The 22707-nt window shown below is 42.7% G+C and overlaps 1 protein-coding gene across 5 annotated transcripts in view; it reads right to left on the bottom strand.

The window, feature by feature from the left end:
• Positions 1 to 22707, bottom strand: part of LPIN1 (lipin 1) — a 311768-nt gene that overhangs the window by 29723 nt on the left and 259338 nt on the right. For all 5 annotated transcript variants that reach the window (XM_069235949.1, XM_069235954.1, XM_069235951.1 and 2 more), the window contains 4 exons: positions 18494 to 18587; positions 17639 to 17708; positions 12278 to 12370; positions 10180 to 10259 (listed from right to left, as the gene is read on the bottom strand). In XM_069235949.1, coding sequence (XP_069092050.1) covers positions 10180 to 10259; positions 12278 to 12370; positions 17639 to 17708; positions 18494 to 18587 — 337 coding nt within the window. The remainder of the gene's footprint in view (positions 1 to 10179; positions 10260 to 12277; positions 12371 to 17638; positions 17709 to 18493; positions 18588 to 22707) is intronic.

The raw sequence follows: 22707 nt of genomic DNA, 5'->3' as shown, positions 1-22707 counted from the left end.
GAATGGTGCAGACAAAGAAAAATGATGGACTGGAATGCTAGCCTGAGCGTTTGCCACTGGTTAAATCATTTGCAAACATTCATCCCATCACCTTTTGGGTGTTTGATTGCCGGTGGTATAGCTAGACACTAGAGACTGGTGCAGCTTTCCAAGTCTACTACTGCCTATGTTTGTGAATTCCAAAAAGTGGTAAATTTGCACCTATTCAAGGAGTTCTTCTATGGGTGCTGACTTACAACTTCTTTGATAAAACAGTCACTATATATTTTAAAGATACCTATTAAAAAACAATAAAAAACATTACAACCTCTTATTGAAATGAGAACAGATAAAAAAAGTGAAAAAGTAGCAGACCCAACTACCAAACCAAGAACACATTTGAGGGGTGTTACACCCCAAACACCCCCGCTAAAGCTACGCCCCTGCATGTCACACTTTAACCTGGTAGTTCTCCCTGGGAACTTATGACTACAGTTCCACACAAAATAATGCTCTGGAGTCCCTGCCTTCGGATCACTTATTTTAAATTATTTTACTTGCAAGCCCTCTTCTTTATCTCTGCAACAAGAAGCCTTGGTGGCAGAATTGTAAAATTAGTCATGTGGGAAGATCTTCACCTTTCTAGTCCTCACTTTTTACAAATCATTTTATCAAGTGACTGGCGGCCACAAGAACTAAGCCTAAATTAGTAATAGAAAATGGTACACGGGCAAATTAATAGGGTGAGCCAAGCCATGGGTCTGGCTTGGCTCCAAGAATGAATGACGAGCCAAGCCATGAAAACGTTTGACATGTATACTGTGCAACAAACATAATGTAAAAATATGATACACTCTCTAGAAAATTCATTCAAAAAAATGTATTTTTTACAAACCGGAAGAGTTTCACCTTAGTACATCAGATGGTTAGATTGGTGGATAGGCAGACATTTATTAAAAGTGGTAATCTTTAGAAACATTCATGTCTCGCCCCCAACAACAATGCCAATAAAAAACTAAGAGGCAAATCGATAGTCATGTGAACCCAACATGTAGCTTTGATTCCTATTATAGATGAAGCAACATTAAAGTCTAGTAAATGAAACATTAGCGGTTCTTGTGCTGTGTATATCCTAAAACCTGGGTGAAAGGACCCAACCTGTCCCTATGAGGACTGGGTGGAACCTCCCAGTGACTATGGCAATGGTGAAGAGTGGGGTGGTGGATGAGGAGGTACTGGAGGAGGAGGACATGTAGTATGTGAGGAGGAGGAAATGGATGAGAGGGCTCACACGGAATGGAGTTAACGCCCTTGTCCTTGTGCTTCTTGCTTTTAGGCACCGGGGGACGCTCCAAGCTGAGTTCCTCGACAAAGGAAGGCTTTTGCTTGCAAGGCAATTTCTCTGCGTGTGTTGGATGTAAGTTTGTGGAAATCATGCCAGTGTGAGGATGAATAAAGAGACTTTTTTTTCTCATGCATCCAAAGCCATTGGAGGATAGGCTGCTCCGAATCATCAAAGCCGTAGAAGAGCTCCTCTTCAGGGTCAATAGCTTGGGTGCCAATGCAGGTGTGCCAATGCAAGTATCAGACCCGATGGTGTCTTCAACACCAATGGTTTGGGAGCAGAGGGTGTTCTCAAATCTGAAGGTGCTTTGGGCACTGGCAAAATGTTTAGTGCCAATATCAGGTTTGAAGTGGAGGCCGTCTTTAGTGCTGGCGTTGAGAGGATCTTCAGACTCTGAAATAATTGTGGGGTCAATGGGGTAGCACTTACGGGTGGGGAGGCGACTGCTCTAAGGTTTTTGGTTGATGCCGACTGGTGCCAGAGGGCAGTAGGGCCACAAAAGGTCTTTGTTGAAGGGCTGGATGGCCGACATTCTTAAGGACAGTGCTCTGTCTCGACTCAAGGCTTTTTGGTAGGCCCGGTGTGTGATTCAATTTCAGCCATACTCACACTTTGCACTGAGGTGATGAGTCGGGCTCCTGAATAGTGGAGTCGCTGGGAGCTTGGAGGTTTAAAGGCTCAGAGTCTGAGTCTGAAGAGAAGGTGACTTTCCCATTAGGTGATGGCTGGTGGAGCGGAAGGGCAGACGGCCTGTCCTTTTCGGTTTTCTTGACTCCAGGGAGGGCTGTTTGCTGAAGATGCCATGGGTGTTGTCGAAAGCCTACCTCTGCATCTTGCAGTGTGCTCACCGTCTCTTCCACTGATATCAAAGTGTGTGCTTTGAACACAAGTTCATGCAGGCCTCTCACACAGTGTCGTTGTAGCCTGGAGACAGAAAGTTTATGCACCTGGTGGTGATCGGTCCACCAGGCAACGCTGAGCAACACTGAGGATATTTCTGAAAGGGCATGTGTTCCCTCACCTTTGTATATTCTCTGTCCAAAAAGATGGGGAACGTAGTTGAGGTCAAAGAGCATTATGCCGCGGAAAACCCAAAGGCCCCTTGGTGGACTTAGTCAATGCTGATCAGTCTGCAGAAGGTAACAGTTGTAAAACAAAGCAACAACAGTTGTTATCTAGATATCGGAGTCGGGGAATAAGACGGCTGGACCCAAACGTAAATGAAGAAAGGTGTCAAACTCAACACCCCAGCCTTACACATCCAAACCCGATGGTGGAAAAAAAAACAATCAACATCGAGTCAGTACTCATGCGCATTTCCAGCTAAGGAAGGAGTCACTATATAGCTTGTGTTTCTAAAGACTCTTTGAAGAAAAACATCCTGCAAATGTCAAAACCCAATAATAGATGGCAGGAGTATGCAGAGCATGAGTATCTACATCAACACTAATTATAAACATAAATATTACATTGGTTCACATGCACACGGTGCAACAAAACCACCTGCAACAGCTCACAATTGGAGCCAGTGAAGTTCAAAATGATCTGCTTTACGCACAGAAATATGGAACCAGTGTAGGTAGGAAGCTGGCCTGGTGTGTGGTGGACATCTATGGAGTTATCACCTTATACCAGGTATCCCCTATTAGTGAAGTGTAGGCAGTGTCTAGGAAGCCAGGGCTCTCTAAAGGTAGCTGTGGATGAGCAGCCAATACTTATCTTGGAGACATGCAAAGCTTATGCAATACCACTATAGCCACACAGCACACTCACACAGGAAAGCACCACATAGTGATACAAAAGTAAAGGTACTTTATTATGGTAACACAAATACTAGAGTACTAAATAGGCAGTCCCCCAACTTGAGGTAAGTAAACACACTATAATATACACATTAGCAATCAGTAAAAAGCATAGAGAGCAATAAGCATTGGCAAAAGTATACGTAAACAATGAGGGCCCTAGGGGAAGGCCACACCGTATACTAAGAAAGTGGCATGTGAAAGGCAGACCCCCACCCAAGGATGTGGAATCAGTAGAGGGGAGCTGGAAGAACTATGAAGCCCAAGAGGTGAGTACCAAAGTGACCCCCAGTGACAAAGAGCTGAGAGGTAAGTACCTGGTTTTCCCCAAAACCAACAGGAGGACTTTGCAAAAGGATTGTGCAAGAACCAAGCAAAACTAGAAGAACCCAAAGGTTGATTCTGGAAGAAGATGGCCTGCAAAAGGAAGGGAACCACGTCCAGTTTGTGACGGAGTGTCTGGTCGTGGCAGGAGCCACTACCCACCCTTCTGTGGTTGTAGGACCAGGTCGACGAAGGAGACCAGAAGTGCAGCACAGGAGATGAACAGGAGTTCCTGAGGTGATGCAGATTGTGTCCCACGTCATCCGGCAGGTTTCTGTGTCCATCTACATAATGGTAACTCCGAACCTGGGAATGTTTGGAATCAAACATGCTGGAATCATACCACAATACTGTTGCCAGTACTGGTCGTATGATTCCATGCACTCTGGGGGCTCCTTAGAAACTATTATATACACATTAGCAAGCAGTAAAGAGCATAAAGAGCAATAAGCATTGGCAAAGGTATATGTAAACAATGAGGGCCCTAGGGGAGGGTCAAACCATACACTAAACGTGGCATGTGAAAGGCAGAATCCACCCAAGATGGCTGCAGATACACATACTCTGCATAGATTGTAAAGTAGTTCCATCCCAAAAGCAGTGGCTAACCCGTGGGTGTTGCAGCTGTCTGTAAAAGAGTACAGAGCACAGCTTGTCCAACATTTGCATGTTGCCGTGCAAAGACATCCACACAGTAATGTTTGGTAAATGTGTGTGGATTTGACCACGTGGCTGCTTTGCAGATGTCAATGATTGGCATGTTTCCCAAAAAAGCCATAGAAGCACCTTTTTTATGAGTTGAGTGTCCTCTAGGAGGTATAGGTAGAGATCGTTTAGCTTTAGTATTGCATGTTTGGCTACATTTGATTATTCATCTTGATATGCCTGCTTTAGATATACAGTTCCTGTGTGTGGAGGTGAATAAGCCACAAAAAGTTATTTAGTATTAGGAAAGTCTTTAGTTCTATCAATGTAGTACATTAATGCTGTTTTAACATCTAAGGTGTGTAGAGCTCTTTCAGCCACTGAATCACGTTGAGCAAAGAATACTGATAACTCAACCGACTGGTTCAGGTGAAAAGTTTGGAAGAAACTTTGGACTGGTACGAAATACTACCCTGTCCTTAGGTACCTGTAAAAAAGGTTCTTCTAAGGTTAATGCCTGAAGTTCACTTACACATTTTAGTGAAGTGATTGCCACCTAAAAAGCTACTTTTCAAGATAGAAACTGGATTGGACATTTATGTAAAGGTTCAAAAGAAGGTCCCGTAAGTTTGGTAAGCACAATATTAGGATTCCATTTTGGTGCTGGAGGCACTGAGGGTGGTATCGCTCTTTTAAGACCTTACATAAATGCTTCAATAACTGATATTTTGAATAATGTTAAATGTTGCCTATTTTGTAGATAAGCTGCTCTTGCTGCCAAATGCAGTCGTATTGAGGTAAATGCTAAGCCACAAGTGCAAGCAGAGAAAATAGCAAACAATCTCTTGAATAGTTACATTAAACAGATCAGTTTGTTTGTTTTGACAATAAATAACAAACCTTTTCCATTTAGAGGTGTTTCATGCTCTAGTTGCGGGTTTGTGTGCTTCCTAAATAATGGTCATGCATTCAGGCGGTAAGCGTTAAGTATCCAAACTCTCTGACTTCAGAAGCCAAATCGCAAGGTTGCGTTCTTTGGGATTTAGGTGTTTGATTTCTCCATGGTTCTGAGTGAGAAGGTCCGGGTGTAAGGGAAGCTTCTTCTGTGTTATTACTGAAAGTTTGAGTAGTGTTGTGAACCATGGTTGATGTGTCCAAGTGGAAGCCACCAGAATGTGATTGAGAGAGGATTGTCTGAGCTCCCTCACCACAAAGGGAAGGAGGGGGAGAGGTGGAAAAGCGTAAGCAAATATCCCTTTCCAATTCATCCATAGAGCATTACCCCTGGAGAAAGGGCTTGGAAGCCTAGAGGCAAAGTTTGGGCACTTTGAGTTGTTTGCTGTTGCAAAACAGATCTATTTGTGTAAAACTCCACTGCTAGAAGTATTTTTTAGGACTTGAGAGTGGAGTTCCCAATCATAGACTTGTTGCCGCATCCTGCTAGGTTGGTCAGCAAGATCGTTGTTCGTCCCTGGGTGGTGTTCTGCTACCAGCTGAATGCAGTATCAAATTGCCCAATGTCAGATTTTCTGAGCTAGCAGAGACAAGTGTAGAGAGTGTCCCCCCGTTTTTGTACATAAAACATGGCTGTTGTATTGTCTGTCCAGACTAGAACAGTCTTGTCTTGGAGGTGAAATAGAAAAGCTTTGAGTGCTGGTGAACTGCCTGAAGCTCCAACTAATTTATGTGTAGAGCATCCGCTATATGAGTGTGCTGGGGAACAGGGCCTAGAAATGGCCACCCTTTGGTCAGATTTTGTGTCTTCCACCATTATGCAGAAGAGTGGGTGCGGCTCTCTACCAACATTAGATTGTGTAACTGACCCTGTGCTTGAGACCATTGACTCACCAGATACTCCTGCAGCAGACACATGTGTAGTTTTGCATATAAGACAATTGCAATTCAAGATGCCATCATCCCTAGAATTTTTTGGATTGTTCGTACTGGAATGGGGGGATAGTTGAAGCAATAGAGTTGTTATATTTTGAATCCTGTTTGTATTGGGGTAAGCCAATCCAAATTGTGTGTTGAAAACAGCTCCTAAGTAGGGCTGTAGGTGTGATGTTTGCATGTTGATGGTAAACCCTAACTGGTGTAAGAGCTGAATGGTTGCCTTTGTGTGCTGCAGACATTGCTGAAGGGAACTGTATTTTATAAACCAATCGTCCAGATATGGAAAGACATGAATGATTTGTCTGTATAGATGCACTGCAACTACTGTGAAGCACCTTGTAAATACACGAGGTGCAGTTGTTACTTTGAATGGGAGAACTTTAAACCAGTAATGCATAACAAATCTGATATATTTTCTGTGTGCTGGATGTATTGGGATGTGAAAGCAGGCATCTTTGAGATCTAGGACAGACATGAAGTCTTCTTGTTGTAATAGTGGTATTACATCTTATAGAGTGACCACATGAAAATACTCTGATATGATGTATTGATTCAGTAGTTCGAGATCTAGAATTAGATGAAGGGACCATTCTTTTTTGGAAAGGAGAAAATAGAGGGAGTAAACTCCTTTTCCTTTTTGATGATTGGGAACCAACTATTGTTTTGTGAAGGAGAGCCTTTACTTCTTGATTTAACAATTGGAGATGTTCTAGAGAGAGTTTGTGCTTTTTGGTGTTATATTTGGAGATGTGGTTATGAGCTCCAGGCAATAGCCATGTTGGATAATGTCCTATACCCACTGCTCTGTTGTTATATTTTGCCAGCTGTAGAAGTCCCCCAACAGGTGTTGTGTGATCAGTGGTAATGAGGAGAGAGTCACTGTTGTGAGGTGCAAGGGGTGGTATGAGTGGAGGCACCTCTTCCTCTACCTTTGGAATAATTTTCCTTATATGACCCTCTATAAAAACCTCTTGAAGGGGATGGTGAATGTTGATGTTTAAAAGAGGTAGAGGATTCTGATGCTGCTTGTCTATTACTCTGTTTGAAAGTTGTTTTACAAAAGGAGCCTCTGTTTCCACTAGTTTGTAGAGTTCCCATAGACTCTGCAACATCAGCATCTTTTTTCATTTTCTCTAGAGCTTGGTCTACTTGTGGACCAAAAAGATGTTCCTGATCAAAGGGGGAGTTTAATAGCATTTGCTGGACTGTAGGTTTAAAACCTGATATATGCAGCCATGCGTGACGGTGTAATAATACACTTGTGTTTATACCCCTGGCAGCTGTATCTGCCGGATCGAGAGAAGATTTAATAACATTGTTGGAAATCAACTTGCCCTCTTGTACAAGTTGTTGTCCCTTTTTTATAATTCTTTGGGGGGATGTTGAATAAGATCTTTCACCTCAGCCCAGTGAGCTCTGCCATATGTTCCCAAAAGGGCTTGTGTGCTTGCAAACCTCAAGCGGTTGGCTGCCTAGACCCCCACCCTTTTGCCTGAAGCATCAATGAACTTTGACTCCTTGTCTGGAGGAGGTGCGTCCCCAGAAGTTTGAGAATTAGCTCTTTTACGAGCATTTGAGACTACTAAGGAATCTGGTGAAATCTGTCCCTTAATATAAGCAGGATCTGTTGGGGCTGGTTTATATTTTTTGTCAACCCTGGGTGTAATTATTAGTGAGTGAACAGGGTCTTTAAAAATGTCAACCGCATGTCACATCAACACCTTTAACATGGGCGGATATTGAGATGCCCTAGTGGTGAAAGAAAGGGTTTCAAATAGAAAATCATCTTCTATAGGGTCCTTATACAATGGGACCCGATGGTATGCAGCTGCCCTAGCTACCAGCTCATTAAAAGATGTAGTGTCATCTGGTGGAGATGTTTTTGCCGGATATAAATTAGGATCTGTGTCCCCTGGTGGATCAATATCATATGTGTCCTAGGGATCTAATGCTTGCTGTTGTATGTCATCACCCCTCCCCTGATCTTCTACCTAGGAGTGTGGTGACTCTAATGGAGTTTCATTTATTAAATCTTCAGCCTCTGAGTTTGAATGATGTGGTGTAGGAGGTGGAGGCGATGGTGGTAAAGGTGGAGTATTGAAATGATGGCAATGTCTTTTTCCTTTTCTTCTGTGGAGGTGGTTGTATAACAATAGCCTTCTCCAATGAAGTCTGTGGCGTAAGATGGGAAGATTTGGCAACAATTCGACCAGTATTTGGTTGAATATATAGAGTCTTGTTTCGGATCGAGCTTCTCTGCCATAGTCTGTAAAATAGGCTCTGGTGCCAAAATAGATGATTTTGAGTCGATTGGTGAAACCTTCGGTGCTGAAGAATGTTTTTGTTTTGGCGCCGAAAAGCTCGATGCCAATAATGTTAGGACTATAGACAGCCTGGGTTGGGTCGTGCTGAAACCCTTGAGGCCATTTTATGAGAGGAGTCTTTAGGCTTGGCCTTCGATGTCATGCTAGAAGGTGGGGCAGCCTTGGCAACCATTCAGTGCCAACCATGCCCTGCTGGCAGTGGCAGCCCGAGAGCCTTAGTCTCAGTGGAAGCAGAGTGTTTCCTTGGTACATGGGCCTTTGTGCTCACTGCCTGCTGCGCCGATGGTACCTGTTGTGTATACACGTCCTCTTCAGCCTCCGACTCCGGTTAGGATTCCGAAATGGATATGGCCTCCTCTTCCGCCGCAGTAGCCTCGTGGAACTCTATCTGCAGCTCGATGTCTTGGAGCCCAAAAATATCTGGTGTCTCCTCTAGGTTTTTTTGCTGCATTTCTTTTCAACTTGCCCAACAATCTCATAGCATTTTCTTCGACTGAAACGATCGATAGGCTTCACAGTCCTCTTTATTGTGAATTGATGATAAACAAAAGTTACACAGCGAGTGGAGGTCTGTGTGGCGGGTATTTGGTGTGACACCTAGGGCTAAAACAAAAGATGCCCGTTCCATCAGCAGAACATTTTAATTAGATGCCGAAATGTGGAAAAAAAAATAGGGGCCTGATCGGGTAAGCCCCGAAGGCTGGAGGCGGCGTACACCGACCCAACGAAGTATGTTTTGCTTCCCGAGTTCGCAGTATGTGAATTCAATGCGATCAAAACAATACAGACGAGTATAGAAGTCAAAGTAATCTAGGAGGGACCCAAAGCAGTCTCGAACCAGAGCACCGAAGAACACGTCAGAACCCGATGGCGGAAAGAAAACAAACTAACAATGAAGTCGATGCCCATGACAGTATCACGAAAGGAGGGGTCACTTTACCTCGTGACGACTTCTTTGAAGAAAAACAACATGTACACATCCGGACCCAACACTAGATGGCAGAAGTATGCAGAGCATGTGTATCTACATCCACACATGCCATCAAACATTTAGTTACCTACACTTCAGACAGCACTTGAAAACTGAACAGTTTAAAAAACTGTGAACTAAGATCGGGAAGCACATGAACTGGGACCAATAATTACAAAAGTTCAGACAAAATAATTTCGCTGGTCTGTCAATCAGCAAAAGCCTACCATTTTCACAAAAATCCATTTATAACTGGAAACCCACTGCTAAATAAACGTTGATTACACAGAACCATCAATACATTTCTAGATTCGTGAAAAACGCAATCAGGATATAAACTCAACCCTCACAATCTTGCTGGACTACAACAGCAATTGAGAAGTTGGACACTATCTAAAAAGCCCTAAAGAGAGTCCAACTTGTTTCAGAACCAGACTTGTTCTCCCTTCTCTCTGCTACATCACTTATCACATACCCTCTCAAATACTAACTAACCTAACATTTCTCTGGCTCCAAACCAACACCGGAAGCCACATTGGAGTGACCAGTTCAAGGACTACATATTACTGATAAAGTCATTTTGCTAGTTACTTCTACAATCACTGCTAACAAACTTTGTCAAGATAAAATGCAAACATAGGAGTAAAAGTGATATGTCATTGCACACATAATAGCAAAACCAAATAAACAGATTACATATATATGTATGAAATTCAGTTGAGCCAAAATATGGTAGCTTTCTAATCATAAGAGATTGATCACTAAACTCACCTGCCATAAGCACAGGCTTCTGATATTCTCTTTTGATCATAGGAATAGGACAACTGAGGCACAACTTTGAACATTTGTGCAAGTTATTCAGGAGTCAGAATTGAGAGTCTCGTTCATGCTTCTTACCTGCTTCCAAGGTCCCTCTGTGACGACGGCTCGCCTGCAGCTGGTCCAATTCCAGGTAATCCCTGTGCTGGTTTGGCTTCCTGTACAAGTGGAAGGATTAGAATGTTCATAAAAATATGGGACCAACAGGCCCTCCCTTCAGAGAATATTTCCTTCTGTTCACAATATATATGCAGTGCATATGTTCTGCTCATCATCCTTCTGCGGCATTATCTTAGAACGCAGCTGAACAGTTGGAAGCGTATCAGCATGGAGGACATTAAAAATGTGTTCTGACTTGGCAAGGGCTCGTAGATAAATGATTTCAAATGGCAAGGTGTAGTACACTGTATACTTATAATGGAAGGAAACATAACCTCATAAAGAGGGGAACCTTTAAACAGAGCCATCCTTTGGGAAATGATATTCCACTTAAAAAAAGCTCAATGTCAAAGTTGATTTACACATTCTAAAAAAGTGGGAGTTAGAAGCAGACCACACGCATAGAGAAGACTTAAAAATTGAATGTGGAGCAACATTTAGGAAAATGAAATTCAGACTTAAAACATAATTTGTCTAATCTTTAAATATGGGCAGATATAGCACCACAAATTGTATCCTTTACTGTAAGGATAACAAAAGACAAAGGTGGTCATTCTGACCCTGGCGGTCTTTGACCGCCAGGGCGGAGGACCGCGGGAGCACCGCCGACAGGCCGGCGGTGCTCCAATGGGGATTCCGACCGCGGCGGTAAAGCCGCGGTCGGACCGGCACCACTGGCGGGGTCCCGCCAGTGTACCGCGGCCCCATTGAATCCTCCGCGGCGGCGCAGCTTGCTGCACCGCCGCGGGGATTCCGACCCCCCCTACCGCCATCCAGATCCCGGCGGTCGGACCGCCGAGATCCGGATGGCGGTAGGGGGGGTCGCGGGGCCCCTGGGGGCCCCTGCAGTGCCCATGCCACTGGCATGGGCATTGCAGGGGCCCCCGTAAGAGGGCCCCTAAATGTATTTCACTGTCTGCTGCGCAGACAGTGAAATACGCGACGGGTGCAACTGCACCCGTCGCACAGCTTCCACTCCGCCGGCTCGATTCCGAGCCGGCTTCATCGTGGAAGCCTCTTTCCCGCTGGGCTGGCTGGCGGTCTGAAGGCGACCGCCCGCCAGCCCAGCGGGAAAGTCAGAATTACCGCCGCGGTCTTTCGACCGCGGAACGGTAACCTGACGGCGGGACTTTGGCGGTCGGCCTCCGCCGCCCGCCAAGGTCAGAATGAGGGCCATAATAAGAAAACACCTAAATAATCTAAATGGACATAGCTTTCCAGATATCCATACTGCTAACAATGACAAACAAAATATAAAAAGGTGTTATATGCTGTTTAAATAGTAATTCAGTGTTCGTTTTTAAGTATTTAAGAACATTGTGAGCTCTTTCTTCTTTTGTTGCATTCGACAGACACATTTTAGGAATTAAAAACAAACACATAAATTACATCTGCAATTGGCAAAAATCACAGAAGAATCAAAACACTAAACTAGATGCCAACACCACCAACTATGCCTGACAGAAATTCTGCTTGACCAGTTACAAATGATTTCTATTGGATCCATTTTCTGGGATTCATGATATATGTGGGATTGCTGTGGAGAAAAGCCCAATCTTAGGTGTATCTCGAGAAGCTGACCTGGGTATGGATGATTATTTGTGTCTAATACCTTTTGGTGCTATTGGTCTTTCACTGTTAGAATTTACCTATTACCTCTTCTGAACATGTACATTCCAATCTTCAAAAACAAATATAGTGCAACTACATTCAAGAGTAACCATTTGCCAGTGGTCAGCTGGAATGTATACCAGGGAAATAGGGGACTGGCCATTCTCACACAGGTAACAACATTTGCAGACATTAAAGTTGAACAACAGATGATTTGAGCAACTGTGCGCTCGTAAAGGCACATGTCACAGGTCCGACAAGCAATCACTGCATGGCCAAAGGTCCCAAGCAATAAATCAGAGTATGATTTTGGTTGTCCTTAGATGCAGCGGCACAGGTTAGACGCTGATCCAGCACCCTGAGACACTTCAAGCAAAACCAATCCTGCTCCTTTTTTCAGACTTACCACTTTGTTAGTGGTGTTCCTTCCTCGCCATGAAAACCACCATCTCCCTCCCTTTTTGGGCATCTTGTCCCTCATTAGCGTTTCCACAGTGACCTGTGACAAATGCATGGTGACATAAATAACATAACTAAAAGAAAATAAAGAAACAAAAGTGCTACCTCAGGCATGCAAACATAAATAGGCAGGCGAGCAAAAGAACAAAAACTCAACGTACGGTCTGTTGGCCATATATCTTAGAAAAACAAAGCATAATGGCATCCAATGCCGCACAGAAATAACTGAAGCATGAATACTTGAAAATATTTTAAGAAAAAGAAAATCAAGAAAAAAAGCATAAAAATGGGTTAGTATTTATTTGGTAGACTACATAGAGTATTTAATAGCGTTGGTTTATATTGTAATGTTTAATCAAAAACATCTTGCCACGTCTACCTTGTCTTTCTCACATGTTCGCCACCTGTCTTGGCATAGTTTTTACATGCAGTAAGGCAAATAACTCAAGGGTTACTCAGGTTCTAACACTAACTCTTGGCCAGTATCAATGGTATCACTCATTTCATGGGAACCTCAAATTTGGAAATTGTTCTTTTTCTTGGTATTTTACTGGCTGGACTAAAATTCTCAAAAGCCAACTCTCATCAATTCGTGGCCTATGAGATCTCTGATATAATATATTTTGGCACACTCTTCTGCATAAAACAATAATACTGGTCCACTGCCAGCAAGTTGTTAACAGTGCCCATTCATGGGAAAGGGTAATTCATTTTTATGCTTTCTATTAAACAGTTAAGGACCGAAATGTTGCAAAATATCAGGTTGTTCTGTCACAAGTCGTCTGCTTGTACTGATCTTCAATATCACAAACCAAATTGATGTTATGTTAGCTGGATTTGTGAAGCACGGCTTATCACCCAGTAGGGTATCAAGGCGCTGGGGCAGGGGTATACGTGTGGGTCTGCCGGAGTGGTCAGTGGGTCAGCCAAGTGTAGTTAGTTGAAGAGCCATGTTGTCAGTTTCTTGAGGAATTCAAGAAACAAGGAGGAGGAGGAGGCAGTAATGGATAATTTTACAGTAGGGAACACACTTTTACATGAAGACTACAGGTCTAAAAAATGTGATGGTTCTATCTGAAAATGACAGAAAGATTCCAGTAATCATAAACCAAGAGAAAAAAGCTAGGGTTATTACTTAGTCATTTTCTGTGGCTGGATAGCCTTTACCCACACCATTGCTGTCATATACAAATGTGACTATTGGCAGGTGGGCTAAGTAGAGCAAGGAAAGAGAACAGCCACACACCAGTCCCAGTAGCTCTCAAAAGTTCCAAGTTCCATTCCTTTTTTTATAGAAACTATGGGACCAGCTATTAGGTCTCAAGGTGCCCTGGAGCCTATTTCAACACGGGGCCTCTCATCTGCATCTCCAAAAAATATTTTAATCACGTTTTCAAAAAGAAATGTTAGGAAATAAAATAAATATTAGCTTGGAATGGATCTTTACTAATAATCAAGATTCAATATTTGAATCCTTCTTTTTTGTACAGATGCATTTTCCTGTGCTAAATTATATGCCCTTGGGGAGGTTCTGTAAGATGCTGAAAACAAATAGGTTCTGATTCGTAAGGAGCAACATGATAATATAAGAAACAAAGGGTCTGATGTATCGAAGGGTTTTACCCATTCTGTGTCTATGGGGAAATGCATCAATACATAAGAGCCAACGTGATTAAATCAAACATTTCTGTGGTACTATTGTGTGCATGTTTGGATATTGATCCCTACTACAAGGGACTTTACAGACATGGATAAGCTTTATAAAGGTAATAATAGTCTCCTGTAAGGGTATTCCATTGTAAATCTCTTCCTCCTAAGGTCTCTCTAATCTGACTCAGGATGAACCAACTACATTTGTAACATATCCAAATTGTCCATTGACCTAATTTAGCATTTAGCTTTGGCCGTTGAACAGCTGTGGTGGCAAAGGCACTATTTCTGTCCCGCAGGCTGCCCTCGAGGTGATCTCTTGCACCGCAGCAGCTCTTGTCTCCATGGCGGAAGACACTTTGTGGAATAAAAACAGTGACGACAGGCCCACGATTATGTTCCTTTTCAGAAACAGACCCAATTGTCAGAATGACCATTGCATGCATCAGGAAATCCCCCAGAGGGGCTGGTGGCATAAAGGCAAATATTTGTAGCCCTACCACTGCCACAACCTTCAGCACTCAAGATTGTTAATGGTCATTAACACACTTCAGAGTCTTCTACTTCCTCGAAGACCCCTGTCCAAATGGCACTGGGCCTCTGTCCCTGGTAAAGTGGGGGTGAAGTACTGGCTGTCTCAGTCAGTGTGTTAGACACTCTGTTGATGCCTGCTGCCATGTGATTGCTCAATGCAGCAGTATTATCACAGGGACTGGGTTGCAGGCAGTCTAGTGTATGGTTTGCCTACCCGCAACACCTTTGTATAAATTTGCAAAGTACAGAATTACAGTGATGTCAGGGCGTGCAGTGTTGACTTCACTGACTCCAGCCCGTCGGCATGCAGGCCGACTAATAATCACCACCACAGCACTACCAGAAGTGCATACTCTGGTTTTCTAACAATGGTAGTCAACAACCCCAAATGCAATGACAAGCTGAGTCAGCAGTACACTTGACCTATGGTCCCCCCAGCTCTCTGGACACCCGCCCGTTAGTCTTGCCAGCCAGCTGAGTTCATGAAACAACCACCCAGAAAAAACCTAGAGAATAAAAATAGGAAGTAATTTAAAAAAAAACTAGAATAGTTCGAAGGAATTGGAAGCAAAGCAAAATTAAAGCTAGAAGCAGGCTATGATCTGAGTGGCCAGAAATTGGAAGACTGGACATGCCTGAAATGCGAACAAATGCACCACCTACATGCTGATTTTGCATTTACAAGTAGTTACTTATGTGTGTACACTTATGTGGTGAGCGGGTAACATTTTGCCTCATTTCCATAAACGTAAACTGTTTGTGACAACAATTAATTGAAGAAATATCTGCATCATCTCAGTGTACATTTGCACAAATGAAACTCCAGTACCTTGCAAAATGTGCCTTCTTACACACAAGTCCTGATAAAATTACAGGCATTGCAGGCACCTCTTAAATTCATTGCTAGTTTCGGGTCATTACTTTAGGTGACACAGTTCCAGCTATCATGGATCAGAAAGATGGGAAAAGAAAAAACTGGAGAATACAATGACATTGACTGAGTGATCCAGGCAACGCTACTTGGTCTCTGTGACCAAGAAGCAGGTTACCAAGAAAGAAAGTAGGGATAGTGACTCACAACAGTGGGAAGGAAGACGCTGTGAGTAGAGTGGATAAAAGAAGAGGGAAGGAAGGCACCACAGGGAAAGTGAGAGAAGAGGGAAAGAAGACATGGTGATGTGATTCACTAAGAACAGAAAATGAAAGGTGAAAGCAATGGATGGGAATGTAAAATACTCTAGAAAGAGTGGCTGAGAGAAAACAGGGAAGCAATGGATAGACAAACTAAGAGAGGAAAGGAAGGCATCATGGGGAGAGTGAGCAACAGAAAATGAGTAGAAGGTTCTGTGACAAGCATGACTAAGAAAAGGAATGGGAAGAGAAGGAAATTGAAGGCTAGGGAAGGAAGTCAATGGAACACAAGTCAGGCATGACACCTTAGGGAAGAGTGGGGCTTTTCGATCCAAACACCCTTCTTAAAAATATGAAAGACACTGTACGGGCCATTTGACAGACCCTGTTGGTATGGAATAATAATCAAATTATGTTATGGTAATATTGATTTAACGTTGGACATCTTGAAAATAAACATTTTGGAGCAGACCTTTATAGCCCCCTTATTTTCATCACCTAACCCTTTGCTATACATCACACTCCTCCACCAACTCTGTTGAATTATGTCAGGGTAACGCAGGGAAAGAAAGTTCTAAAAGTATAAAACTAAATGCAGCTTCCACTTTCCCACCATTCTCCCACAATTTGTAAGTGGTCTGAATCACTCCTCAGTTCCCAATTCCACACATGCTTAAGGGTGGCACTATGAATTCCCATGGCATGGCCCAGTGATGAAGCAGGGAAGCCAAAACGTCCGCTCACTGTCCTGTCATTTGTATTTTTCTATTGTCCCCTCACTCCTGCTCCAACACCAAAGTCTATTAGTTGGGGTGGGGCAGAAACAAAACAGAGAGGCACAGATGTACAAGCTTGCTCTGCAGACTCAGGGCAAGGTAAGAGAAATGTAGGATGGACAGTGAGCATGTGAGCTTACTTAGTAACTTGGACAGCTGGGCAACGGTTGCTTAAAGCCAAAACTGTTGCAAGAGCACTGACAGGAACAAAAATGGCAAAACAGGGGGCACCAAGCAGAAAGTAGGAGCAAATGAAGTTTGAGCATTTGTACACACCCACTTCCAGCATCATACGTGAACAATTCTTCCAACATATTGGCTGATGGTCTTTTTATATCTGTATGCCATTCCTACATAGTGTTCTTTTGGAACAGTCTTGAAGAATAATTTTCAAAATTTCTTTCTTCTTTTATATCTTTCTCGACATACAAAGTACACAGTGGTGTCCTAACACAGGCAAAGTTCCCGCTTTTAACTCTTTATTGCCAATGAAAACATATTTTAGTTTGTAAGTTCCTATATATAATCTCCTGTCACTGTCTTTGTGCCACAATTGTAACTTTTATGTTCTTTGACTAAACTATCCTATAAACATGCTAGCATACAATATGTAGTATGTTTGTTTGTAAACATGTAAAAAAACAAAGATATTTTAATTAATATGGGGTTGTCAAAAGACAACATCACTATTCTGTTCTCTACTGTAGCTCGACTTTCAGCTCCAGAATGAAGGCGGAGCAATGTTTAGAGCTACGCGTAAGCACACACTTTCATCTTACAAAATCATTTTCTTTTTGCTCAACCCACTTCAACAAACTTCTTTTTTTAAATGGCTACTCACGCTCACAAGCATTTCAAAGCCTTTCTTCTTACTGCATATCTTTCAAACTGAACACACTAGACAGCAGAGTGGTGTTATTTGTGTCTGAGCTGGATGCCCACCCATGCAGACTTGGTAGAGGCATAAGATTGATTTCAGGCTACCAAACTAATCACCAGATGGCAGTGGATCGGAGTTAAAGGCATTTGACTTTTCTGGATGTCGAGGACTATGAATCCTCTATGGCCTCTGCACTACCACTCGTCCTAGCAACATCAGAATGGATTCCATGAAACTTGTATCAGAGTTGCAGTTTGACTGGAGAATGACCCCGGCTCCCCTTGATGGATACACAACCACTGCCTGGATTTTAACAAAATTCTTTGACAATGCTTACCTTTGGGAGAGGCTTTTGAAAAGCCTGCATTGCCAGAAGGAGAGGAGCTGCTGTTGGCCAGTTATAGTATCTAAACATCAAGAGAAGAAGAAAACAACTCAATTTACAAAGGCACTGGAAATAAACACGTTTCTGTTTCAACTTTTCAGACCTGACAGATATTTTCAAGATCATTTGGTGGTCATTTGAACCAAGGAAGACTATGCCGCTTCTGTAGGCTTTCACTGTATAGTGTCATGCTAGGGCTTTTATCAGTCCCTACGTGATGTCTCAAACGGTGGACTATCACCTAACATGCACGTGGATCAAGGGTAAGCTAGGAGGCATGTTTACACCAGCGACCTCTGCAGCTCTCAAATCATACATCCTTGGTATCCTTGCATTTGATAACACTACGTCCAGGAGCAGCTCTCGCCACAAAGGCAGTGTAAAATGTGCCTGAGTGATACAGAACGTGTGTAAGCAAAGAGAACTATGCATTAGTACATTTTTATGAATTAAGTTTGTTCTTCTGATGTTTTTTGACCCAAATAAGGCAACTAAAAAACTCAAGATTAAGAAAAGGTTTCGGAAACTTGCCATTCTTTTCCAACTTTCACGCCGGCAATTCACTCGCTACATTTACAGATGCCAGGAGAGGCAATGTATCTGCGAGTGACACCAGATATTTGTCAAAATGCTCCTGCACCCCCCCATAAGTGGGATTTAAAGTTTTATTTAGTGAAGCCTAATGAATTGATAATGAGGTAATTCCAGGTAAGTGACTTAGTAACGCCTTCATTGCAATTCAAAACCTCATGTCGCAAATCCTACAAAGTGAGCAACCCACAAAACTTCACTTTGAGCTGTACGCACTTGTTTCCAATCTTCACAACAAGGTTGGGGTCATCGACGACAGCAGGATTGTCCACAAACTGCTGGTATGTTATTATTTGTTCTGCAAATTTCTCTGTTGAATAAAAAGGAAATATATTTTAAAGAAAGTATTTTCGTTGTCTCAAACACTATGATGTCAGTTTATTAGTTTGAATTTAATTGACCGACTGTGCTGTCTAGTGAATGAAGCATTAGGCTGAACAAGTCAAGAAACGCTCCTTCGCATCATGCTCATACGTACAAATCACTACCATAAACCTTGATGATATGAACTAGGACAAAAAAAAGTCTGATTCCTCAGTAGGTAAAGTGAGTGATTGAATACCGGAGTCAGGGTGCAAGCAGTGGAGTAAAGTAAAATAATGCCAGCCCCCTCAGTATGTGACAAGGGGCCCCTGAGTCTCACATATTTCACAAATATCCAGTTAACTTGGGCTGGATGGGGGCACCCTAAATGGTTGGAGGCCCCTTGAAGGGGTGGGGGCTTTCTCCACCACAGAGGCAGCGGGGATCTGCAACACCCCCCTGGGGTCCAGTACAAAATGGCCCCCTACATTGCATTAATATGTTTAAAGTTGTTCAGATGGATGGAAGTGCACTTTCAGAAAACAAAACAAAAAATCAACATGTGCTTTTAGAGTACAACTAAAACAGACAATCTCTTTAAGGGAAAGTGCAGTCTGATTTTAGTTTGTCATACAATTTACAGTGCGAGATTGGCATACGGAGAAAATTAGAAAATGTATTCCTAGCCTTTTGTTCAGTGGTTATTCAGGTCTCCTGCTTAAATGAAAAAACATATAAACTATGTACTACTAGGCAATCCTTCACATTACTGCTGACAAACGAGACTTCAAAGGTGAGCGAATACCAGACTTATTGCAATTTGGTAACTAATGTAGTAAGAGGTCCACTTCCTTGCTTATTGTTAGAAGACATAGCAGGCAACAATTACACGTGGGATATTTCCCATCTATATATCATTTTATAGTCATGTGTTCTCCTGGCACTCCTGTTTCAAATATCCAATCAGCATTGTCATAGTTAAATCTATCCTGTTTTGACCAGAAACATGTTTACTAATGTGCATGACTTTTTTTTCATGATACTAATGCTGCAGTTGCAGTGGTGTAGATTCATGCATTGTCTGCCTAGTTTTGCTGACATTTAAAATGTTAGTGTGGAATATACTGCACATAGTCAAATGGATCACACTGGTAAATTTGCAGGTACAGGAACCTTGCATCTTAACTACTGTTTCCTGTCACGTGACATAGGAGAGGCGGGATTAGCAGTGGAATGTGGGAGGGAGGATTCTTCCATGTACCTGCAGGATCCAGCTGTAAGCCAAGCGTAAGTGTTGGGCCTGATGTCACAATGTTTTGGGTGTCTGAAGGCTAACAGTGGGATGTCTTTTCATCTTTCTGGAGGATCCAATACAGATTTCAAGCAGTACTCCCAGCTGAGGATGGTACTCTACAGCACTGCAATCATGACCAATGCCATATACTTGTTTGCAGTCCAGGACTATATTTCTACGTACTTTGGGTAATTGGTGGACCTAGTCATCAAATCCTGTGGTGTTGTCCACGAATTTCCCCTGAGAACACATGTCTGATTTTACAAGACAGAAAATGATGGGTGAAAGGAAGTCTGGACAAAGATGTGGGAAATGTCATAGCTGCGGTCATTAGACGATGGTTCTCAGTGACATAAATGTGACACAACTTTGACATTTTTACAGGTCAAGGAGTGTAAAATGCTCTCCTCTCTAACAAGGAATGACAGAAATGAAAGTAGTAAAGGATGCTGCAGAGCACCATGGAGCTACAGAGACACACCATTCATTCTTCTACTGTACATAGCTTCTGTACCAAACCTTGTGCTATCACATTTCCACCCACCTTACAGCACGGATCGTTTTCTTTATGTACTAATATGTCTTTAAATAGTGTAAACCTCACTATAAAGGAACACAGCATTATAGAGTTGAGGTATACAGTATGTAGAAGGGGTGCTGTACTTGGCAGGAGCAATGAGGCTTTTATGGTACGTAACAGGAAGGGAGAAAGTATGAGGAATATGGGGATCACAGTTGAGCTGGGAGAGGAGGATAGGGGGTACAGTACTAGTGGCTGACTAGGGCGGGGGAGCAGCTGCAGCAGTTGAGAAGATAAAAAAAGAGATGAAGGAGGTCAGGGACAGCAGTGCTGGTGGAGAGGAGGAAAAGTCAAACACTTTTTACATACTACAGCAATGGGAAGGGTATCTTGTGATGACGTGTTGCTGAAAAGGAGAGTCTTGAGCTGTTTCCAGTATGGGTGAGCAGTGGTGTCCAAGGGGCCTGAACCAGGCTGGAGGGCCACACTGCAGGTGTGACAGGTGAGATAGGGACAGAGGCTACTGTACAATCTGGGTCAAGCCGTTAAAGTATCTCAATGAAGACAAAGTCAAGTGATTTGCACCATAACCGGCACTGTGCCATTGGAATAATGAAATGCACAGATGTACAGAGGCTGCTTAAGGGCGACAGGCACTTTGATGCATATGATAACTGAATGCAAGAAAATAAATAATAACTTTCTGGGAAATGTTGGATCAAGGCTGAAGCACAATCACTTCCTTTGCAACTTTTGTGTACCACCACACTGAGCTAGCAGTCTCTTTGTCTAATTCCTGCCAAAGAAAAGAAAATTTTCAACCTTATTTGCACATGTGTGCGGGTAGGCCTGGAACAGTGCCAAGTGATTATGAAGTCCGTAGTGTGTGGTATATACATTTTGACCCTCACTCACTAATAATTATAATGCAAATTATAAGAAACTGAATACATCGGAGAAGCCTTCAGGTGTGGGAGTCAGTAAGTAGGAGTGTAACCATGGAGCAACAGAAGTAGATTAGGAGAGTTACACACTAAGGGCCAGATGTATGAATCTGGCCCATTGCGATTCGGTAATTGCGATTTTTAAGAAATCGCTATTACCGACTCGCAAAGGGCCATGTATCACATTTGCGAATCGGTAATAGCGATTTCTTAAAAATCGCAAATGCAATTACCGAATCGCAATGCGAATATTTTGCATTTCCAAAATTGCGATTTCTGAACCAGAAATCGCAATTTTGGAAATGCAAAAGGCCAGGGTGCTGGGGGCCTAAGGCCCCCTCTCCTGCACCCCAATTTTTTTTTTGGGACCATGTAAAGTACACAAATGCCAAAAGGGCATGTGTGCTTTACATATTACATTTAAAAATGCAGTTTTACTGCATTTTTAAATTTTGCACCAGGTTACCACCTGGTTGCAGACAATGGTATTTTGCATGTGCAAAATACCATTCTGCGAAAAATCGCAATTTGCGATTTTTTGCAGAATTGCCTTGCGACCTGGATTTTGCGATTCTAAATCCAGGTCGCAACGCAAAAAAATCGCAATTTTTGTGATTTCTATTTTTGTGGTCTGCGAATGCCTTTGATGCATTGCAGGCCACGATTTTGCACTCGCAAACGGCCGATTTCGCCGTTTGCGAGTGCAAAATATTTTGATACATCTGTCCCTAAGTGTCATTCAGCATAAAAGACACTGCTGGTGCTTATAATAGGGTGTCCAACCCCCAAGGTAAAAAGAAAAAAAAATCAGTGATCAATTTTCAAAGGATAACCCCCCAATTTCAAAACCGTTATGTATTTCTTATCTTTAAGTCAGGTTAGAGACATTTTTAGATTGCCAATTCTTACAAAAAAAAGAAGAAAAAAGGAAAAGCGAGTTATGGGTCAGTCACCTTCAGTACTGACTTTCATATTTTCATGCTTCACAATTGCCGGGACCTGCAGTCTAACAAGGCCGGGCATATGGAAGACGGTACATTGTCCATTCGTATTCCCCTACAAATTGGTTCTGAGGCCTCAACTGCCCATTTTGTTAGCAGATACAACTTGTAACTGAGACTCGGTGTGTTTCCTTTGATGCATTTACTTTGCTGATGCATCACATTTTAATTGCTGAACTATGGGTTTCTTGTTTAGGAAGTGGAAGCTGATCGGATGTTTTGCCAATAAAAAGGAGAGTGCTATTCACTAATCACCCCTGCATGTTCATTTGTTTCACTGTGTTTGTCACATTAACATGCTGCTGGATTTATTGCTTTCCTTCACAATCTCGTGGCATGCACGTAGGCTTTCCCAGACACGGAAGAGA

The sequence above is a fragment of the Pleurodeles waltl genome, chromosome 5, assembly GCF_031143425.1.
Source record: "Pleurodeles waltl isolate 20211129_DDA chromosome 5, aPleWal1.hap1.20221129, whole genome shotgun sequence".
In the NCBI taxonomy this organism is placed as follows: Eukaryota; Metazoa; Chordata; class Amphibia; order Caudata; family Salamandridae; genus Pleurodeles; species Pleurodeles waltl.
This window is presented reverse-complemented; position numbering and strand designations above follow the sequence as displayed.